Below are 19611 nucleotides of genomic sequence, written 5' to 3'. Positions count from 1 at the left end.
TAGGTTCTTTTCCTCTTATTTTTATTTTTTAAATCTCTCTGAGACACAGACCTAGCAGTGGTACTGCTGGATCAAAAGAATCAGAGTCCTAAAAGTCTGGAGGGTTCTTAGACACCATGTTAAAAAGCAAGTGACAACTATTCACCTTAGGGGTAAAGAGTAGTTTTGTTTCATTTGACAAAGAATCCTCAGCCCAGTAACTCCATCTTGATCATCTGATCTATCTCCCACATCATTTCTTCAATCTATCAGGAGTGGAAGCCCAATGCCCCCTACAGAGCTCTCAAAAGTCTAGGCATGGCCCAGAAAGTAGCTGCCCTGAGCATTACTTTGGGATTCGCCGCAGTTCATTCATAAGCCAAAGGGCAACACTGAGTAAAGCCAGGGACCCTGACTGGTGAATTGCAGCCAAAGGAGTTGGAACATACATTAGTAGAGTACTAATGCCCAAGCCCACCTGTTGAAAAACAAACAAAACCACAATGAATAAATGAGAACAATAGTAATTATAGTGATTTTTAAAAGAAACTGAATATGGCTAGCCAAAATAAAATAAGCTTTTGTATTTCCATCTGTTTTCCCATTAGTATTAAATGTAAAATAAAGTGGAAATATTCCATAATAATTAATAGCACATAATCAAGCTATATCCACAGAGGGCAAAAAGGCAGATTATAGAGAATACAAAAGGATACAACAGAGGGAGGGGAGGTACACATCACAATGCCAAAAATTCAAATGCTCCTTTATTTTGGGGAAAAGAAGAGTAGCTAAGTCTTGTGAGAATGTGGTCACATCTATGATGCAACTGCTGGGTAGGCACAGTGGAGACTGCCAGGCCTACAGCCAAGGAATCCTCCTCTTCATGAGTTCAAATCCAGTCTCAGACACTTAATAGATGTGTGCCCTGGGCAAGGCAGGTAAACCTGTTTGCCTCATTTTCCTCATCTGTTAAATGAGCTGGAGAAGGAAATGGCAAACCACTCCAGTATCTCTGCCAAGAAAACCCCAAACAGGGTCACAAAGAGTCAGACATGACTGAACAACAAAAGATCATAGGTTCACTGAATTCTAGATTTAGAGCTGCAAGGGACTTCAGAAGTGATCTGATCTAACTTCTTCATTTTATAGATAAGGAAACTGAAGCCAAATTAAGTTTGTGACGTGCCTAAGACTGCACAGGTAGTAGACATCGTAGACATGATTTGAACCCAGTTTCTGACTCCAAAACTCTTTCCACAACATGATATTGTTGGGGAATCCAGATTTCTAGCTCCTGGTTCTTAAGAGGGGCCCCGGTTATGAGAACCATAGTATGGCTGGAAAGGCAACAGATCCCTGATAAACAGTGGAAGGAGAAAGCTTCTGGGGCTCACAGTAAAAAGAGAATGAGAAAAGATGGTATAGATCAGGGAAAGACAATCAAGAAAGATGGGGTGGTTCTGGAAAGACAGCACAGGGCATTACTTCGTTCATGTATCCAGTCAATATTTATTAAGCTCCTGCTATGTTCAAGGCATTATCCCTGGTCCAAGGGGAAAATCCAGACAAAAGGGATGCAGAATGGCCTGGTGGAAAAGGCCCAAGACCGGGGAGTCAGTTCCCAGCTCTGCCTCTTCCTTCTTGCCTTGGCCTTCACCAGTCACTGGTCTCTCTGGACTTCCATTTCTTCAGCTATGAGTGGGGTTGGACTCTATGACCTCCAGGGTCTCACTCACCCAGTTCTACATCCAACCAGGTCATCCCCTCTGTTAAACTTCCATCAATCCTTCCAAGATCCATGATTTCATCAGCATGAATACTCCCTCTACCTACACATTAGCCCTCCACAATCTGAATAATCTTTGAGAATTTCTGTAGATAAAAACATTATTCTTCTGTAGACCACCCAGGCAATAAGCCCCTCCAAACACAGCTAGGCTGATCCAGACAAAACCCATCCAGTGCGTCACTGGCCCATACCCAAAGCCTATCCGGTCTGGTAAAACCTACATTGGCCTGCTGAGCCAATAACAATCCAGGATCACCTCCATGACACGATCATGAACTGGGCTGGGATTTTACATGGAAACAGTTGTTTAATGGAAGTGAACATTCACAAGCCATCAGACGAGGCAATCGTTTATCACATACTGGCCAGCTATTTATATGTCTAAGATCTCTGCTGCTCCACAGTCTGGGGCAGGAAAGTTCTGAGCTGTGAGCAGAACACAGTGACATCAAGGACATGCTCCAACTAAAACATGTGACATAACGGAAAAACACACCAAACTCAGCATCGCAAGACTATGGGAGTGTCACTAGTCACAGTTTCCTCATCTGTAAATGGGGATGATAACAGCACCCATACTACCTTCATGCCACAGGTTTGTTGTGGGGATTAAATGAGATCATGTAGGCAATATGCTCTGAAGCTGTAAAGTATCATATAATGCTGGCAATCATTATTACCATCATCATTATAGGATTACAAGATCAGGAGCTAGAAGGGTCCTTAGTCCTCATTTACATGAACACCCTCATCTTACACATAAGTAACTAAGGCACCGAAAGCTGAAGGGATTTGTCCAAGGTCACAAAGGTACTAAGAGCAGAGCTGGGATTTGAACCCAGGTCCTTCTACCTTCAATCCTGTGCTGTCCCTTGTATATACCTTGCTAATTAAAGAAGTGCTCAGTACCTGTGCATAGGCCACAGTCAGCAATGTTGCCACAGCCATTTTGGCCCTTCGAGGAAGGGGGATTCTCCGGGAGAGGAAGTAAAGCCCGGTAATGGCTGTGACTGTAGTGATTCCCTGCAAGAAAGGAAGAAGCTGGTCAGAGCTGCTCATAAGAAATAATGACTTTTCCCCAATTTCTTCCACCTCTTAGACTCTGTAAATATATGCTGTTTTCTGGCAACATTACTAATGTCCATCTATAATGCTGTATAGACCAAGAGACAGGATTGTTTGCAATGGAGACACTTTCCCCAAAAGATCTAGGTAAAGCTAGCATGGTTGCTGTTTTCACGATCCTCTGATACAGTGTTAGAAATATCAACTATAGCAACAAGAACAAGAAACTGAGAATGAACACAGGCAAAATTATCTCTCTTTATAGATAACAGGATGGTTTGCTTGGAGAACCCAAGAAATTCAATGAAAAAATTAAGAAATACAGTTAGTGGTCAACTAGAGCTGTGATGTCATTGATTTGGATGTCCCCTCAATGACTCACCCATGCTGTCTCGCCGTAAGTTTACTGAAAGCCTTCCTTTTCTCCTGACTTTGTGAAGGCATTAAGGGGGACCTCAGGCTCTCTACCTGTTATTCTTCCTTCTCACTACATAAGGAGCCCATCTTCTTTCTTAGGCAGGGAAATCCTTGATGACAAGCTTAATCCAGTTTATTCTTTGAAAGTTCTTATTTGTCATATGTTTCAGTCTGTTCATATATACTATATACCCTGCCATCACTCTCTGTAATTCTTCCTTTTATTTTTCCCGAGACTAAGCCATATCTTGCAGCCATATAACCTGTAGAGATTATTCATCTGTATGTGTATGTATACATACATCTGTAAATGGACACATACAGATACACATGTCATTATATACAGGTACATATGCACTCACAGGTTCAAATGTATATGAATATATATACATATATGTGTATACACACACACATCTGGTATAGATAATACAAGTAGACACAAGTTTAAGACCAAAATTTAATGTGAGGACACCGAAATGGAATTGTTTCAGGAAACTGCAAAGTTCCTTTGCCCACTCCAAACTTTTCCCAGAAGTAAAGGTCCAGCTTTTTAGTCCCACTCGTTTTGCTGTATGACATTGTGTACTACAAAATAATTAATAGCTTCCGTAAAGTATTAAATAGAACTATAGAAATTATTAGCCTATCTGTATAAAACCCAAGAAGACGTACAAAGAAAAATTTCATCAAAATAACAACATGCACAAAATACTTGGGTGTTAACCTACTGTAACACACAGGAATCATATAACTACCAATAAAACACTCTTTACAGAATTAAAAGAAGTTTCCAAAGCTCTTTGCCAATTATACTTTTAATTTTTATTTTCTGCCTTATTCTTTTCATATTCTATCTTATATCACGTTCGATTCTATTCAACACTTACTAAGCAGCTGTGTGCCAGGCACTATGCTAGGCCTTGGTGACACAGCAACAACAAATAATAATCCCTTTCCAAGTAGCTTACATTCCACGGTATTCACGTCATATCCCATCAGATTGTAAATCCTTTGAAGGCAAAGACTGTATCTTTTTTTACTTCTAATGGAGCCGGGCAATCACCAGTTGCTTAATAAATGTTTCAATGTATGCTCCTTGAGGGTGGGGAATTTTGTTTCTGCATCTGCATTCTTAGCGCCTTAAGCAGGGTCTTGATAAGCCCTCGAAAAATATTTGTTGAAATGAACGGAATTGCCAAGTGTGGTAGCTAGTGGGCCAAGGGCATGTCTACCATAATTTGAGAGTTAACAGCGTGTGGGGCTGGGGGGCCACTAGGCTGTCTAAGGGGGGACAAACAATCCCAGGCCAGAAATTGATCAGGCCAAAGATCCTGTGCTGATCTGAGTGGGACTGGGTATGTAAATAGCCCTTCCACTTCCAGCTTCCTTTTAAGACAAACATACCAGGATTCGGTGATCAAACTGCACCATGGTTGGATTCTCAAAGACGTTCCTAAGGACTGGAGAAAAAGTAAAGAGATCCTCTGGGATCCATCGCTCTCCCATCTTGGGGAAGGAGTTGTATACAAGTCCGGCATCCAGGCCTGCCACAAAGGCCCCTGTAGTTCAAGATAAATTAAAAAACTCAAAATAAGAGAGAAACTAACAAATATAATACCTTTTTACACGTAAAAAGCACCCCACCACAAAACAAATACACTAATTTTTTATCCCTGTGCTACAGGGCAGAAACAGTAAAAGTAATAGAGGTATTCTGGTAATCAATCCATAGGCATTTGTTAAGCAGCTATTATGTGCCAGGCTCTGTGGGCACAAAGACAAAATAAACTTGTTTGAATGGAGGAAATCACAGGTACACACCTACATGATACACTGCACAAAAAATAACAGCCAGGTGAGTAATATGTGTATAAGAAGATCAGAAAGGCAGGCTGGGGCTGGGTGGCAGCGAACGACTTTATATTTAATCAAGTAGCCATAGAGAGCCCCAGGAGTTCATTGATTAGGAGCGACATGGCTAAATTTACACTTCAGGTAAATCTCTTTGGCAGTACTAAATGATCACGAAATAATCTTTACCCTTCATTGGTGCTCCATGAGAAAAATACATTTAGGGAAGGCTTAGACAAAATTATGGATTACAGATTCAAAATTGATTTGGTAAAGTGAAGCAAGGAGCAAATGTGGAATCTCTCACATCTCTGGGATGAAAGCAATGCTTTCTCAGGAAAACATCCCTCAGAGCATTGCTATTTCATCAATTACGTTTTGACGTGACAAAAGACTGGTAAATTAAAGACGGAGAAATACAGACTCATATTTGAGAATCAAGGTGATGAGAAAACAGAGGCTGGACAGCAGGGGATGGTGGCAAGGGAGAGGAGGGGTGAGGGGGAGAGTGATGAATAGAAGGGATGGGGAGGTGGGACACAGTAGGAAGGCACGAGGACTCAAGAGAGGATCACAAGATGAAATGATGGTAGCACTCAACTGGTAGCAATGCCTCATACCTGAAAGAGCTGTAAGGAAAACCAGGCCTGCCGTCCCATGAGCAAATCGCCTCAACTGCAGGAGCTGACGGGTTTCCGGCAACTGTACAACACCAGAAAGATGAATCACTTAGACAAACGATATTGCGAGATCTAAAAACTGGCAACATTTTTTTCAAAGCCAAATAAAAGTGAAGAATAAAGGCATTTAAGTGGCTAATGCAGGAGGTTAAAATGCTTTACCATGTTTGAAGAGATCTGTCCTAAGAGGTAAGGCTGTTTTGTATAGTATTGAGTGTTTAACAAGGATGAGTCAGTTACATATTCACTAGATGAGCACTGACAAGGTGCCAACAGAGCAAAAAAAAAAAAATGAGTCTATGTCTACTTCAGTTTTCTCTTTTTTCTTTAAAAAAAAATTAAAAAAAAAATATTCTGCACTTAAACACCCCCCCCAAAAGAGCATTTCCACATACACAGCAAAACATAAAAAGAGGATTGTATATAAACACGTGAATCTTTGGGTCATTTTTCTTGCTTTTTTAGAATGTATATAACAAATTTCACTTTATTTTCAAAACTCTCCTGTTTGTGACTCCTTTTGAACTTCCTTAGGTGCTCTTCTATGCATTTTTTTTTTTTTTTGGTGAGGCAATTGGGATTAAATGACTTGTCTAGGGTCACACAGCTGGTGTCAAGTGTCTGAGGCCGCATTTGAACTCAGGTCCTCCTGACTCCATGGCCGGTGCTCTATCCACGACGCCACCTAGTTGCCCCATCTTCTGTGCATTTTAAATAATGTTTCAGGAGCCTTTGTTGGGGTGGGGACAGTTATCACTATTGCTGATCTTTCATCACCTCCTCCATTGTTCCTCCAATTAAAAATCAAGAACAACCAAAATATCCCTTGTAATAAATAAGCATAGACAAGCAAAATCAATCATCACAGTGGCCATATCTAAAAACTATCTCTTTTTGCGCCCTGATTCCATCACCTCTCTGTCAAGAAATGAATGAATGAAATAACCATTTCTTAAGCACTTACTAAAGGCAAAGCATTGTGCTAAGTGTAGGGGATATGGATAGAAAAGTAAGATGGACCCGGCCCTCACAGAGATCCCATTCTAAAGGGGAAAACAACACACATGAAAGGTTTCAGCTACAAGTAAGATAGAAAGGCCCCACGGGTCCTTAAGGTACAAAGCAGATTTTAATGCCTCTTCTTTTCTGTCATTTCCACTGATAAGATGGTGTCCATTTCCAAGACTGGACCACTTGACAGGGCCAGCGACTTTGGGGATAAGAGCATTCCTTTCTAGATCTTCAGTAGATGTGGCTGTAGCTCCTGCAGGAGCAACTGCCGGCCTACATCTTCATAGAGATAGCAGATGCCCAGGATGGTGGCTGAAGGCACTGGGCGAAAAGCCCAGCACATGGTTATTCCCAAGGCTCTTAGGCTCAGGATCCTGGTCTATTGCCATCAGGGTCTGAGGGGAGATGGTTGGTCCAGAGGGTGCTGGTAGTTTGACTTGCCTGGCCCATGCTGCCCTCTGTCCCTACCTTAGGGTGCCTTGCCTTGGTACCTTAGCAAAGTTGGCCTGCCTCCCTTGTAGATGGCACTGGGTGGTAAGAAATATAAGATAACAAAAGCCATATAAAAATGATCCAAACCACCAATAATTAGAGAAATGCAAATGAGAGCAATTCCTAGGGTTTCGTGAAAGAGCAAGACATTTTTTAAAAATTGAGGAAATCCTAACATACCTGATACAAAAAATAACTGATCTAGAAAACAGGCCGAGATTTAAGGATCATTAGATTCCCTGAGAACAATGATTAAAAAAAAAAGCTTGGACATTATATTTAGAGAAATCAAATGAAAATTGCCCCTCCCATAGGTCCCTATGAGTATGATATATTTTTACACCAAACCTTGTGTCTAGGCGCGTATGTTCAACTCTCCTTTGTCTACCTGAAATAAGAGCAAGCTTCATACAGTGCCTGTTCCTCCCCCCCCCCCCCCCTGTTTAGATATTCTTTTCACTTGCTCCAACTATGAGTAACAGAGAATTCTACCCCCTTCTTCCTATTTTCGACATGATAGTGTAGAAATAGTACTTTCTACCTTCCTTTTACCGCCCCCACTTTCTCTTTCCCTTCTTAAAAACTACTGAATAACATTAATCTACTCTCAAGTACTCTTTCTTTAAAAAAAAATTTTTTTTTAATTCCCTTAATGCTTTTTGGAGATACTGAGGTCTGAAGAGACACATTTCTTCTCATCCTTCCAACTACCCTTTCTGGTTTCTCTGGACTCTTGTGTTTGCATTTTATACTTGCTACTCAGCTGTGGTCTTTTCATCAGAAATGCTGGAAAGTCTTCTATTTCATTAAAGGTCTATTGTCTCCCCCTGCAGGATTTTACTCAGCCTCACAGGCTAAGTTATTCTTGATTTTAAGTCTATCTTCTGCCTTATAGAATGCCATATTCCAAGATCTCTCATTTATTGCAGAAGCTGCCAGGTCTTGCATGATCCTGGCTGTGCTTCTTTCTGGACACCTGTAGTATTTTTTTCCTTGACATGGGAGCTATAGATTTTGGCTGTGACACTTCTGGGACTTTTCCTTTGGGGCTTTCTTTCTGGGCGTGATCAATGGATTCTTTATATCTCCACTTTGCCCTCTAGTTCTAACACATATGGGCAATTACCTTTCAGATCTATGATGGCTTACTCATCTCTCCAGCTTTAGTTCCTGAACCCATATATGAATAAAAATTCCCTCTACAATATATCTGATAATGGATCATCCAGCCTTTGAGGATCTCAAGTTAGGGAGAACCTAGTCTCTGCCAATGCAGGGCACTCCACTTCTGGCTGGCTTTAATTGTTAGAGTTTTTTCTTATCTTAACCCTAAACTTGTTTATTTAAACTTCTATTCATTGTTCCTAGTTTTGCCTTTTATGGCCAAGGAGAAAAAGTCTTAATTTGTCATTCTACATGATAGTTCTTCAAATATTTCTCCTTTCCTCTCTTCTCTAGGCTAAACATTTCTAATTCCTTCAACCAATCTTCATGAAATTATCTCCAGGACCCTAACCATTCCAGCTATCCTACTCTGAACTTTCCAGCTTATCACTGTCCTTCTTAAAAACACAGAACTGAATATAACATTCCAATCATAGTCTGAGCAGGGCACAACAGCAACTGTATTATCATCTCCTTATTCCTGGAAGCTATGCCTGTCTTAATGAAGACCAAGGTCACATTAGCATTACTGGTTGCCATATTACAGTTCTGACTTATAAAGAACCTTTAATGTACTCAAACCTCCAGACCTTTTTCAGGTAAACTGCTGTCTAGCCACACCTTTCCCATCTTATACTTACAAAGCTAAGTTTTAAAATCCAAAGTTTAAAACTCAATATTTATCTCTATTAAATTCAAAATTATTAGATGAGGACCAACATTCTTGGCTGTTAAGATATTTCTGGATCATGTCTTTCAGTGTGTTAACTATTCTCAGTTTTGTGTCATCTGTAAATGTGATAAGCATGCTCATATGTAAGTCACTGACAAAAATGTTAAATACCACAGTCAGCTCTTTGGGGCATTCCACTCTTGATCTCTTTCCAATATGACATAAAACCATTAATAACTGCTTTTTGGTTTCTAGCCATTAAACCAGTTCCAAATCTATTTAATTGTTCTATCACCTAGCCCTTATCTCATTGTGATGAGATGTGAGATGAAAGAATTTGTTAAGTGTTCTACTAAAATCTAAGTAAATTATATCTACAACCTTACATATATGTGTGTGTGTGTGTGTGTAAATTTAGTAATCTGTCCAAAAAAAAAAAAGAAGTGAGATTACTTGGTATGACCAATGTTTATAGAAGCCACATAGCCTCTTAGTGATCACTGCTTCCATTTCTAGATGCTCATTTACCCATCTCTTTGATTACCCAATCTAGACTTTTCACAGAAATCAAAGTCAAGCTCATGTGCCTGTAGTCTACAGATTCTGCTCTCCTACCTTTTAAAAACTAGTAACTTTTACCCAAGTCTAGCACTGTGGAGGCAGTGGGGGCCTCACTATCACTGGTTCGGCTGAATATCTGTCAATTCCTTCAGGATACTGTGATGTGGTCCGCTTGAGTCTAGTGACTTGATCTCACCCAGAGGCAGCTAGATGATCTCTTGCTAGCTTTCTACTTATTCTGAGTTTCAGTTTCCAATTTTGGTTTTGTTCTTTGCAATTAAAGATTATTCCTCTTGGCAGAGAAAAGAGAAACAATTTAAGAGCTCAGGAGCTCCGCCTTCTCCCACCCCAACGTTCCTGTCTTCTCCTTTGAATCTTCTCTTTCTCCAAATATAGCTTTAAAAAAATGCTTTTTGTTGTTTTTAGTTGTTTTCAACCAGCCTCATTTTATTCTGAATTTTAGTATTCCTGTCACTATTCTTATAGGACTGTGCTATGCTTTTAAATTTACCCTCGGGGGCAGCTAGGTGGCGCTATGGATAGAGCACCAGCCCTAGAGTCAGGAGGACCTGAATTCAAATCCAGCCTCTAACACTCACTACCTGTGTGACCCTGGGAAAGTCACTTCACCCCAACTGCCTCAAAAAAAAAATTTATCCTCCATTTCCTGCTCTTTTTTTCTTGTCTTAAAACTCAGGATGGTCAGTTAGTTTCCTATGTACCCATATCATTCTCTATAAAGACTGATGTGCACAAAGTGATAGCTGAGGGACTAGTGAATGAGATCTCTGAAAGAGAAAGAAAAGCAGGGGTTGAGAAAAGAACTTTGGAAAATACATATAGTTAGTGGAAAGAAACTGAGTGATTAAGAGGCAGGAGAACCAGGAGAGAAGTATCACAGACACCAAAAGGGAAAAAGGTTTCAAGGAAGGAATACTCAATAGTGTACAAAAGCTAGAAGCAGATTTTTTTTTTAAAGAGTGAGAACTGAAGAAGACCAGGTACTTAGGAGGTGTCCAGAATTCAGTTTTGGGAAGGTCCACATGCCAGATTATAGATGATAAAGAGGGGGTGGATTTTGAGGAAGGCAGCAAGGGTAGACTACCTATTCTCTAGGCTGGACTGCGAAAAGTAGGAAAGCAATAAAATCATCCAAATGTAGACTGTTATCCAATTTTTAATTCTATGTTGGCTTTTCACTGACACTCAAAACATTTATGTGCAGCCTTTCCCAACTATCGAGTGGTTTAGGCTCAGGTAAGACAAATTAATTTCAATATTAGAATGAGAAAAAAAAAAGCAACTCTGAAGACAAATTCACTGCAAATCGCACGCATGCGTACACACACACACATACACACACACACATGCATACCTCATTTTGTCCTCTACATGTTCATAAAACTATAGATACATCCAGCTTTCTTCTATCCTTAAAAAACCCTCACTTAACCCTACCATCTCCTCAAGCTATCATCCCCTCTCTTCCCTTTCACAGCCAAACTAAAAAAGCTGTCTACCCTCGTGCCTTCCACTTCCCCCATCACCCACTCCTCAATGACCCTCATAATCAGGCTTCCAGCATAATCTCTCAACTCAAACTCTTCTTTCTCTCCAATGTTACCAGTTACTTAATTGCCAAACCCAATGGCCTTTTCTCAGTCTTTCTCTTTCGTGACCTCTCTGCAGTATCTGATGCTTTGGCTACTGCTTTCTGTATGCTTTCTCCTCTGGGTTTTCATGACTCTGCTCTCTTGACTTTGACTGCCTTCATGACCCTGATTCTCCTCCTTGGATTTCTTTGCTGCATCATCATGTACAACCCTGCCCCACTGAGTGAACTCCAAGGCTCTGCCCTGGACCTTATTTTCTTCTTTCTTTCAATCTCTTTTGGTGACCTCATCAATTCCCACGGGTTTAAGCATCTCTTTGAAGGTGACTTGAAGAGCTACTTATATGGCTCTGAGCTCCAATCTTACATAATCAGCTGCCTGCTGGATATTTCAAACTGGAAGTGCACAGGCATTTCTGCCTTAGATTCCACTTCTTTTCCTAGGTTCCCTATTTCTGTGAGGGCTACCACCACCCTTCCAATCACCCAGGCTTGCAAACTTGGGAGTCATCCTTGACCCTACGCTCCCCACCCCTCGCATCCAAAAGGGTGCCAAGTCCTGTCAATTCTCCTTCCACATTTCTTCAATCTTTTCCCTTCTCTCTACTTACAGAACCACCACTCGAATTCAGACCCTCATCACCTCTTGTCTGGACTTAATACAAAAACCTCCTTCTTGGTCTCGCTGCCTGAAGTCTCTCCCTTCTCCAATCTATCTTCCACACAGCTGCCAAAGTGATCGTCCTAGATCACAGGTGTGACCACTTCACTGCTCACAAAACTTCAGTAGCTCTCCATTACCCCTAGGATCAAATACAAATTCTTCTGTTTGGCATTTAAAATCCTTTACAACCTGGCTCTAGTGTACCCTTCTAGGCTTCTTCATTCCTCCCTTCACAAATTCTGTGATCCAGCCCAACTGGCCTTACTCCTCTGTGCCTTGCACAGGCTACCTACCCAGAAAGCTCTCAGCTCTTTCTTAAAATCCTTAATTTCCTTCAAAGCTCAAGTCAAACAATGTCTCCTGCATGGAGCCTTAACTAATCTCTCCAGCTTCTGGTACTTCCTCCCAAAAATTACCTTGCATTGATTTTGCACATATTTATATTGTTTCTGTTGTCTCGCCCAACGTAAGCTCCTTGAGGGCAACGATGGATTTCTTTTTGTCCTTGTAGCCCCAGCACCTGGCACGCGGCAGGCACTCCACAAATGCTTGTTGTTGTTTCGGTAAAGCCAATCATAAAACTCAGTTCATCATTCCCCTTCCAGACAATGGATCATCTTCCAACGACTCTAATCTGTCAGTGATCATCATTCTTTCATTCACTTAGTCCTGAGGAAGGCAATTAGATGTGAACACCCCATCCTTCTTCCTCTCCACTTCTAGATAGGTTTTTTTCTATCCATTCTTCATTCTTTCTCTTCTATATCAATCAATATTTCTTGAACAAACCAATCAAAAAAGGTGTCTCTACTCTCAAAAATTAATCCTCTATTATACAGGTTTTCTTGAAATGGAAATTTATGGTTTTATATTGAATCCTCTCTTATGTTCTGCTGTGTACATGGGAATGGTTTCTTCTTTTTCTCATTTTGTATTTAAATTTAAAATGAATAAAAAATTTACCAAAAGAAAAAGTTAATACTCCACTTGTACACTTGCCCCTGCTTTCTCTAGGCCCTTATCTTATTTTTCTTCCATTCACTGTCAAACTCCTTCAATTAGTCACTCCACTTGGCCTCTCCTAATTTTCTGCCTGCTTCTTCTCACCTTTAATTCCTTCTCCTTCCCAGTCCACTCCTTAAATGCTCTTAATCCTCACGTCTCTGTATTCAGCCTTCTGTTTACACTCTCCCTTATAAAGTTTGCCCATTCTTACAATTTCAACTATCACTTTAATGGAGATAACCCCAAAGCTGTATCTCTAGACGAGAACTTTCTCCCAAGCTCAAGTTCTCAATTTCAATGATTCTATTTACAGGCTCTATTATCACCTCAAATACACTCCCACCCAAAGCTTATCCAGGACTATTTTCTGGCCATTCTAGGCAGCTTATTATGCTTTTCACACCTGCTATAAAGTGTATTGGTGTGAACAATGATGAAAGTGTCATATAGGTACAATATGGAACACATCAGTATCAAAGATCTCTATAAAAAGCATCATGCCTTGCTTTTACACATTAAGTTAGTCCAGTTACAGTGTCCTTGAACTAATATATAGAACACACATTATCACATCACTAAAGTACTATGCACACACTATATTCTCCTGGATTCAACAAGTAATAAAGATAACACTAAGTATATAACACTTTTCTTATTCTATGTTACCTTACATTCGCAGATAACCTTTGGTCTGAATCTCATCTTTCTTCCTTTGGGTATTGGAGAGCCTAGGGTTTGGTCTTTTAGTGAAGGGGTTCTTAACCTGAGGTCCACGGACTCGTTTTTTAAAAAATTGTACCTAACTATAACTAAACATATTGGTATTCCCTTGTAATCCTATGTATTTATTTGATGCATTTAAAACAATCTTCTGAGAAGTGGTCTGTAGGCTTTCCTGGATGGTGCCAAAGGGATGCAGGACCCAAAAAAGGTAAAGAGGCATTGCTCCCATAAGACTTCTTCCAACTTCATTATTTAAAACTTTCTCATCATCTTCAATGGACTCCATTGCACACTGGCACGCTGATAAAATGTCCTGCCCTTAAATTGATTCTGCCATGGGTGACTATGCTCCAGGTCTCTTCCAAAAATCATGCAGCATTCTATGACATGAGTTATTTAGGTCGTAGAATTCAATGTTCCTTTCATTCTTGGCTACATTTTCTTTCTAAAACATCGGTAGACTTCATTACAAGGAAAACTTTATTTAGGTCAACCATCATCCACAGTTCACTAACTTCTAAATCTGCAATGAGCTAGGACATTCCCTGACACCAGTATCACTACAGAATACAAGCAGACATCACAGCTGTCTGCGGCATGCAGACTGCCTTTTACCTTGTCTCGAGGAAGCAAAAGGGAGAGTGCAGTCCACAAGCTGGCACAATAGAGGACAAGGGCTGAGGCCAAGTGAGCAGCCAGGCGATACTGGCTCACCCGAGGGATGTCATGAGAATCTGGCTTTTCTTCTAATCCACTCTTCACCATATACCATCCCAGCAGTCCCTAACAACAAACACAGAGAGAGAGTGAGAGATACAACATGATTCAAATCAACCACATAACTACACACCTTGGAGAGAAATAATTTAACTTTATTGAGGCTAAATGAATAGTGTCCTCCCATGTCCCTGAGGTTCCAGAAATTGGTATTTACCCCCTTCCACAGCTAGACAAATCCCTCCCCCAACATCTATCCATTTTTTGTGGAGTAACTTCAGGATATTTCTCCCCTCACACTTCAAAAATCTAACAGCTCCAAATGTGCTCTGGGTCCTATCTTATCCAAGGGACATTGATTCTACCTTTATCCCTTTCTGCTCTGGCATCAAAGCCATAGCACTAAGGGCAATCACCAGCTCAAGTGATTTGAAGAGACAGTGTTATGGTTGTGAAGTGGCTCCCTAGATGGTACCTATACCTCCCATCCCCCCCCCAATGCAAAAGATCTCAGGATTACGGATTTCAAACAGGAAGGGCTCTTAGAGATCATCTAATCCAACCCTCTCCTTTTATAGACGCGGAAACTGAGAAGCAATGAGGTTAAATGATTTGTTGAAGGTCATACAAACAGAACAGGATTTGAATCAGGTTATCTGACTCTGAAAGGTCCTTTTTGTGACTTCTTTCCCCCTTCAAGGCAGCTCTTGGTGTTAATTTTAAACTACTTCTGTGTATATAAAAATGGTAAAGGGGAATCACACAGTGATTTGCCCTTCCCTATACTCCTAGAAGCTTTCTGGCATCTTTCTTGGCCCCTCTGCCTTTAACATACATATTTCTCACTCTGAAAAAAGTCAGTTTCCCCTCTGCCTTTTCCAATTCCTCTTTCATCTTCTGTCTCTCAGCAGGCGAGTCCTGATGCCCTTACCTCCTTTTAGCCTTCTCCACTGCTCTGGACTCGTGTTTCTGCAGCTCCAGGGACACTGTACTTCTGCCTCATGTTTCTAGCATCTTTCAAGCTCTCATATTCACTGACCCATTAACTGTGGGGAGTCTTTTAAAGCTCTTTTCATTCAGGAACTTGACATATACAATTTCAATCCCTATTGAGTCTTCGCTTCTCACCTGTCTGCACTCCTCAGGACTTGGCCTTCACTAACTACTCTGGGAATCTCATCACTTGGCAAGATCAATTCAATCCTGTAACTTAAACCTTATCGTACCCCCTGGCCCTGGGGTCATGCCCCCTGACTGGAGAGCTCCTCTCAGAACCTCCACTTAAGGAGGGCATCCAGGCCAGCCATCAATTAGTTTCCCATTCAACTTCACTCTTCAGGACTTTGTCATCATGTTCCATCCCCCTCCTCCTCCCCCTGCTCCCTAGCTTCCTTCTATGTTGTCTTCCACCATTAGATTGCAAGCTCCTTGAGGGCATGGCCTGCTTTTCCTTTTCTATTCCCAGTGCTTGGCACTGTAACTGGCACACAGTAGATGTTTACTGATGGAAGGAATGACTACTCTGACTTTCTATTGCTCAGCTAAATCTCTAGTTCTGATTTCTCACCTGCTTTCTAGTTCCCACTTCACTTAGATGTCTTGCTGCCATCTTAAGATAAAACCCCTACTCCCAAGCTCTCCACTCTTAACCAATGCCACCCTGACACAACTTCAAAACATTCTACGGTACAGTTACAAGGATTATACATCCACAACTGGAAGGCACCTGAGGATTATCTAATCCAAGCCCCAGTTATAAGAGGAAATCTAATGGCACAAAAAAATAGTTATGATACTTAGGAAAGGCTTTCTAATTCTGAAGGGATCTAGAAACAATGAAACAAAACATTATTTAGTCAAAAAATAGGTTGATTTGTAAGCTCAAGTGGATGTTTCTAAAAATCTTTGAATCTTTTATGACTCACCTGGAAACAGACCAAGCCACAGAGGGCAAGAACACGACCTTTCATGCCATGGTTCAGCCAGCCCTTTCTCCAAAAGTAGACAGTGGGAAGGATATATGCTAGGCCCACAATCCGTCCCCACATTCGGTGTGAATACTCCATGTACCAAATAAACTTGAATTCTGCCAAGGTCATGTTATGGTTCAAGCTAGGTGAGAGGGAAATCAATAAAAGAGAATAAGAAAATATTTTTAGTTAAGTTTAACATGATAAAACAAAGGTACATTTGCACAGCCTCACAAAATAGGAAATACCTTTTTTTTTTCTTGAAGGCAGGAGTTGCTCCTTGCTAAAGAGAGTAAACATTACAGTATATCTTATTTGTCAATGGGAGATTTTTACTTCCTGGGGGGGGGGGGGGGTGGGGGTGTGTGTGTGTCTGTGTGTGTGTGTGTGTGTGTGTGTACACACAAAATCAAGCTGCACTAAGAAGTTTAACTTCCAGAATCCAAGAAGTCAAGTAAAATTGTTGACCTAGTCTCTCATTTGCTGGAATATTCAATACAAACAGCATTTTACATACATTAAGGAAAATTCAGTATCTTCAGTATTACTCTGGCATTCCTCAGAGGAATATCCTATCCTCCTGCAGGATTCTCAAGTCTATTCCATGACCAAAATGCCAAGTTGGAGTTTCAGGTATAGTCCAGAGAACACACAAAGCCTATCAGAACCAGACACTAACAAAGAGAATCACATATTTTGAAATATTTGATTATAGGTAATGAAATAGTAAAAATAAATGAATAAATAAATAAAGCAGATTAGGATGTTCCTATGGGATTCATTTTTTGTTTTCCCCCATACTTCCACTCATAAACTCAATTCAATTTCACCTAACAAACATTTGGTGCTTGTTACTACTTTCAAATTATTGTGCTTACATTTTAAATTCTGGAAACTGCTGGTATTTTTGGAATTCTGCTTCCCATTCTTCTTGGCTTGTGGGTGGTTTCATCTCCTTTATCAAGTGCCAATCTACCATGGAGAGCCCAGACTCTGTCAACCTTAAGATGAAAATAGAAATGGACAATATTAAGATCTTAAAAGAAATCTACTGGCTCCATTACTTACAGACTAAAGAAATAAATATCTGAATTTAACCTTGCTAAGGATAACATTCTGCTTTCCCTCCTCTCACTAATAATTTTTTTTCCTAATTTTCCTTAAATCAGGCACACGTTTATCCCACCTTTTCTCTCATCTTTCCCTTTCTCTTCCTACTAGTCTTTGACTAGCAATATCAAGTTTTCCTATGAGATCTATCATTCTGTATTTTTAGAGGTTTAGAATTTCAGATCTGAAAAGAGCCTGAGATCATATAGTCCAACCCCTTCATCTGACTGATGAGGAAACTGAGGCCCAAGGAGTTTATATAATTTGCCCAAGTTAGTGGAAGTATCCCAGATTCTGTTTCTGAAATTTGTGCTCTTTTCACTCTGCATTATTGTACTTTTGAAAAACATCAGAATTATTTGTTGTTCGGCCATTTCAGTTGTGTCCAACTCTTTGTGACCCCATTTGGAGTTTTCTTGGCAAAGATACTGAAGTGGGTGGCCATTTTCTTCCCTCATTTTACAGATGAGGAAACTGAGGCAAGCAGGGTTAAATGAGTTGCCTAAGGTCACAAAGCTAGTAAATATCTGAGGCTGGATTTGAACTCAGGTCTTCACTGGATAGTAAATGATGAAGCTCCTAACTCATTTCAAGTTTTATTGGGGATTGCTCACCTAGTCACTCCACCAAGAATAACTGCTCCTGCTACTGTTCCACTGCAGACCAAGAGCCAACGGCCCATAATCCGATTGGCAGCCTTCGTGGGGACAGACACTGCCCCACTTCCAGACTGCAAAGCTACTTCAGACAGAGTACTGTGCTGCCTTTGCAAGAGAGGGAGCTTTTGCCCATAATGGCAACCACACTAAGGACCAAGGGAAGAAATATCATGGTTTTAGCATGAAGGTAAGACCTTCTAATATGCTAAACCTTTACCATTAGTACACTCTATGCTTTTCTACCATATTGCCTTGTCCAATTCTTACTAGTTATAAATTCCATGAAGACAAGGGGACATTTTATCAAACTCACAAATTATAGTAGTATTGTTTTCAAAGGGCTTTCTTCACAACTTGGAGGTAGTACGCAGCAGCTGGATTTGGAATCAGGAAGATCTAGATTCAAGTCCTACATCAGATACTTATGTAGAACTGGGAAAGTCACTGGACTTGTCTAAAACTCAGTTCCTCCTCTACAACTTAAAAGAAGAGGACTGGAACTGAGTCCCCTTCTAAATCTTGAGCTCTTGATCTATGATCCTATGAAGTCAGAGCTGGGAGTCAATCACACGCCATTATGATAACATGATATATCACTAGAAGAAATCTTAAAGATCACTTAATCCATTCCTCTCATTTTTCTGATGAGGAAACTGAGGCTCAGAAAACTTATGACTTCCAAAGGGTATACATTCATTCATTCATTCATCCATTTAGTCAATATTGAGGAAACTGACACGGACAGAGGTGGTGATTTGCCCCCTGGTCTTCCAGACTTCAAAACCAGCTCTACAAAGTAACAACAGTATCTAGCATTTGTATATCGCTCTGGGGTTCGCATAACGCTTTACATACATTATCCCATTTGATCCTCAAGGAACTTACTTTCTATTGGGGGACAGGAAACATGTACACAGGTACAAAACATATACAAAGTGATTGCGGGGCAGAATCAGGACAATAACAGAACAAGGAATGAATAAAAGGACATTGCAGGGGTGGCCCTCCAATACGACCTCGGGCTCCCGGGCCCATCCCATCGCTGGCCCTCATTCCCTCTCCGCCCTGACTGACCCCAGACCCGCCCCTCACTTCTCCCTAAGCTAGCTCTGATCCTCTGAGAACCCTGCTGGGGCGCCCGTACCCGGGGAGCCCCCCTAGTAGCCAGGAGCCGGACGCCTGGACTCCCTAGCACCGCTTTTAGAGGAGGAAAGAGTAACCGCAGCATCGTGAACGTGACTGCAGCTGGACGGACTGCGAGGCCCTCAAAAATCACTGCTCCACTGCACACTTCCTCAGTCGCTCCACGCCGGCTTCCTCCCCGTGAAGAAATGTACTTCCGGGGCGCGCAGAGTCCGTCGCAGGGGATGGGGCTTATCTCGTCACGTGATCACGGACGCAGGGAGTACGTTGCCGGAAATTTGACTACTGCGCCTGCATCTGCGCCTGCGCCTGCGCCTGCGCTC

At 41.1% G+C, this 19611-nt stretch overlaps 1 protein-coding gene across 4 annotated transcripts; it reads right to left on the bottom strand.

The window, feature by feature from the left end:
• On the bottom strand, nt 1-19481 carry LOC114042674 (cytochrome c oxidase assembly protein COX15 homolog). Of its 4 annotated transcripts, none has more exons than XM_027861361.1 (9): nt 19290-19481; nt 18101-18291; nt 17255-17377; nt 16332-16518; nt 14305-14472; nt 5725-5806; nt 4658-4812; nt 2681-2794; nt 1-457 (listed from the first exon to the last, which is right to left on the bottom strand). In XM_027861361.1, the coding sequence occupies exons 1-9, from the start codon at nt 19371-19373 to the stop codon at nt 326-328; spliced, it is 1236 nt and encodes a 411-aa protein (XP_027717162.1). In that variant the 5' UTR covers nt 19374-19481; the 3' UTR covers nt 1-325. The 4 variants fall into 4 exon arrangements, with proteins under 4 accessions (XP_027717162.1, XP_027717170.1, XP_027717176.1 ...); XM_027861369.1 differs by having other exon boundaries at nt 19366-19475; XM_027861375.1 differs by lacking the exon at nt 18101-18291 and having other exon boundaries at nt 19290-19375.
• Nucleotides 19482-19611: the final 130 nt, after the last annotated feature.

The sequence above is a fragment of the Vombatus ursinus genome, unplaced genomic scaffold, assembly GCF_900497805.2.
Source record: "Vombatus ursinus unplaced genomic scaffold, bare-nosed wombat genome assembly UNPS02000749.1, whole genome shotgun sequence".
NCBI classification, from domain to species: domain Eukaryota; kingdom Metazoa; phylum Chordata; class Mammalia; order Diprotodontia; family Vombatidae; genus Vombatus; species Vombatus ursinus.
Note: the sequence above shows the minus strand (reverse complement) of the source record. Positions and strands in the feature narration are given on the sequence as shown.

Coding starts and splice junctions, on each gene's coding strand:
- LOC114042674 (XM_027861361.1), bottom strand. CDS start 19,373: ATGCTGCGGTTACTCTTTCCTCCTCTAAAAGCGGTGCTAGGGAGTCCA. Junction 17,378..18,100: donor ATTCTTGGTGGAGTGACTAG/GTGAGCAATCCC, acceptor TTTCATCTTAAG/GTTGACAGAGTCTGGGCTCT. Junction 14,473..16,331: donor GTGGCTTGGTCTGTTTCCAG/GTGAGTCATAAA, acceptor GTTTGTTGTTAG/GGACTGCTGGGATGGTATAT.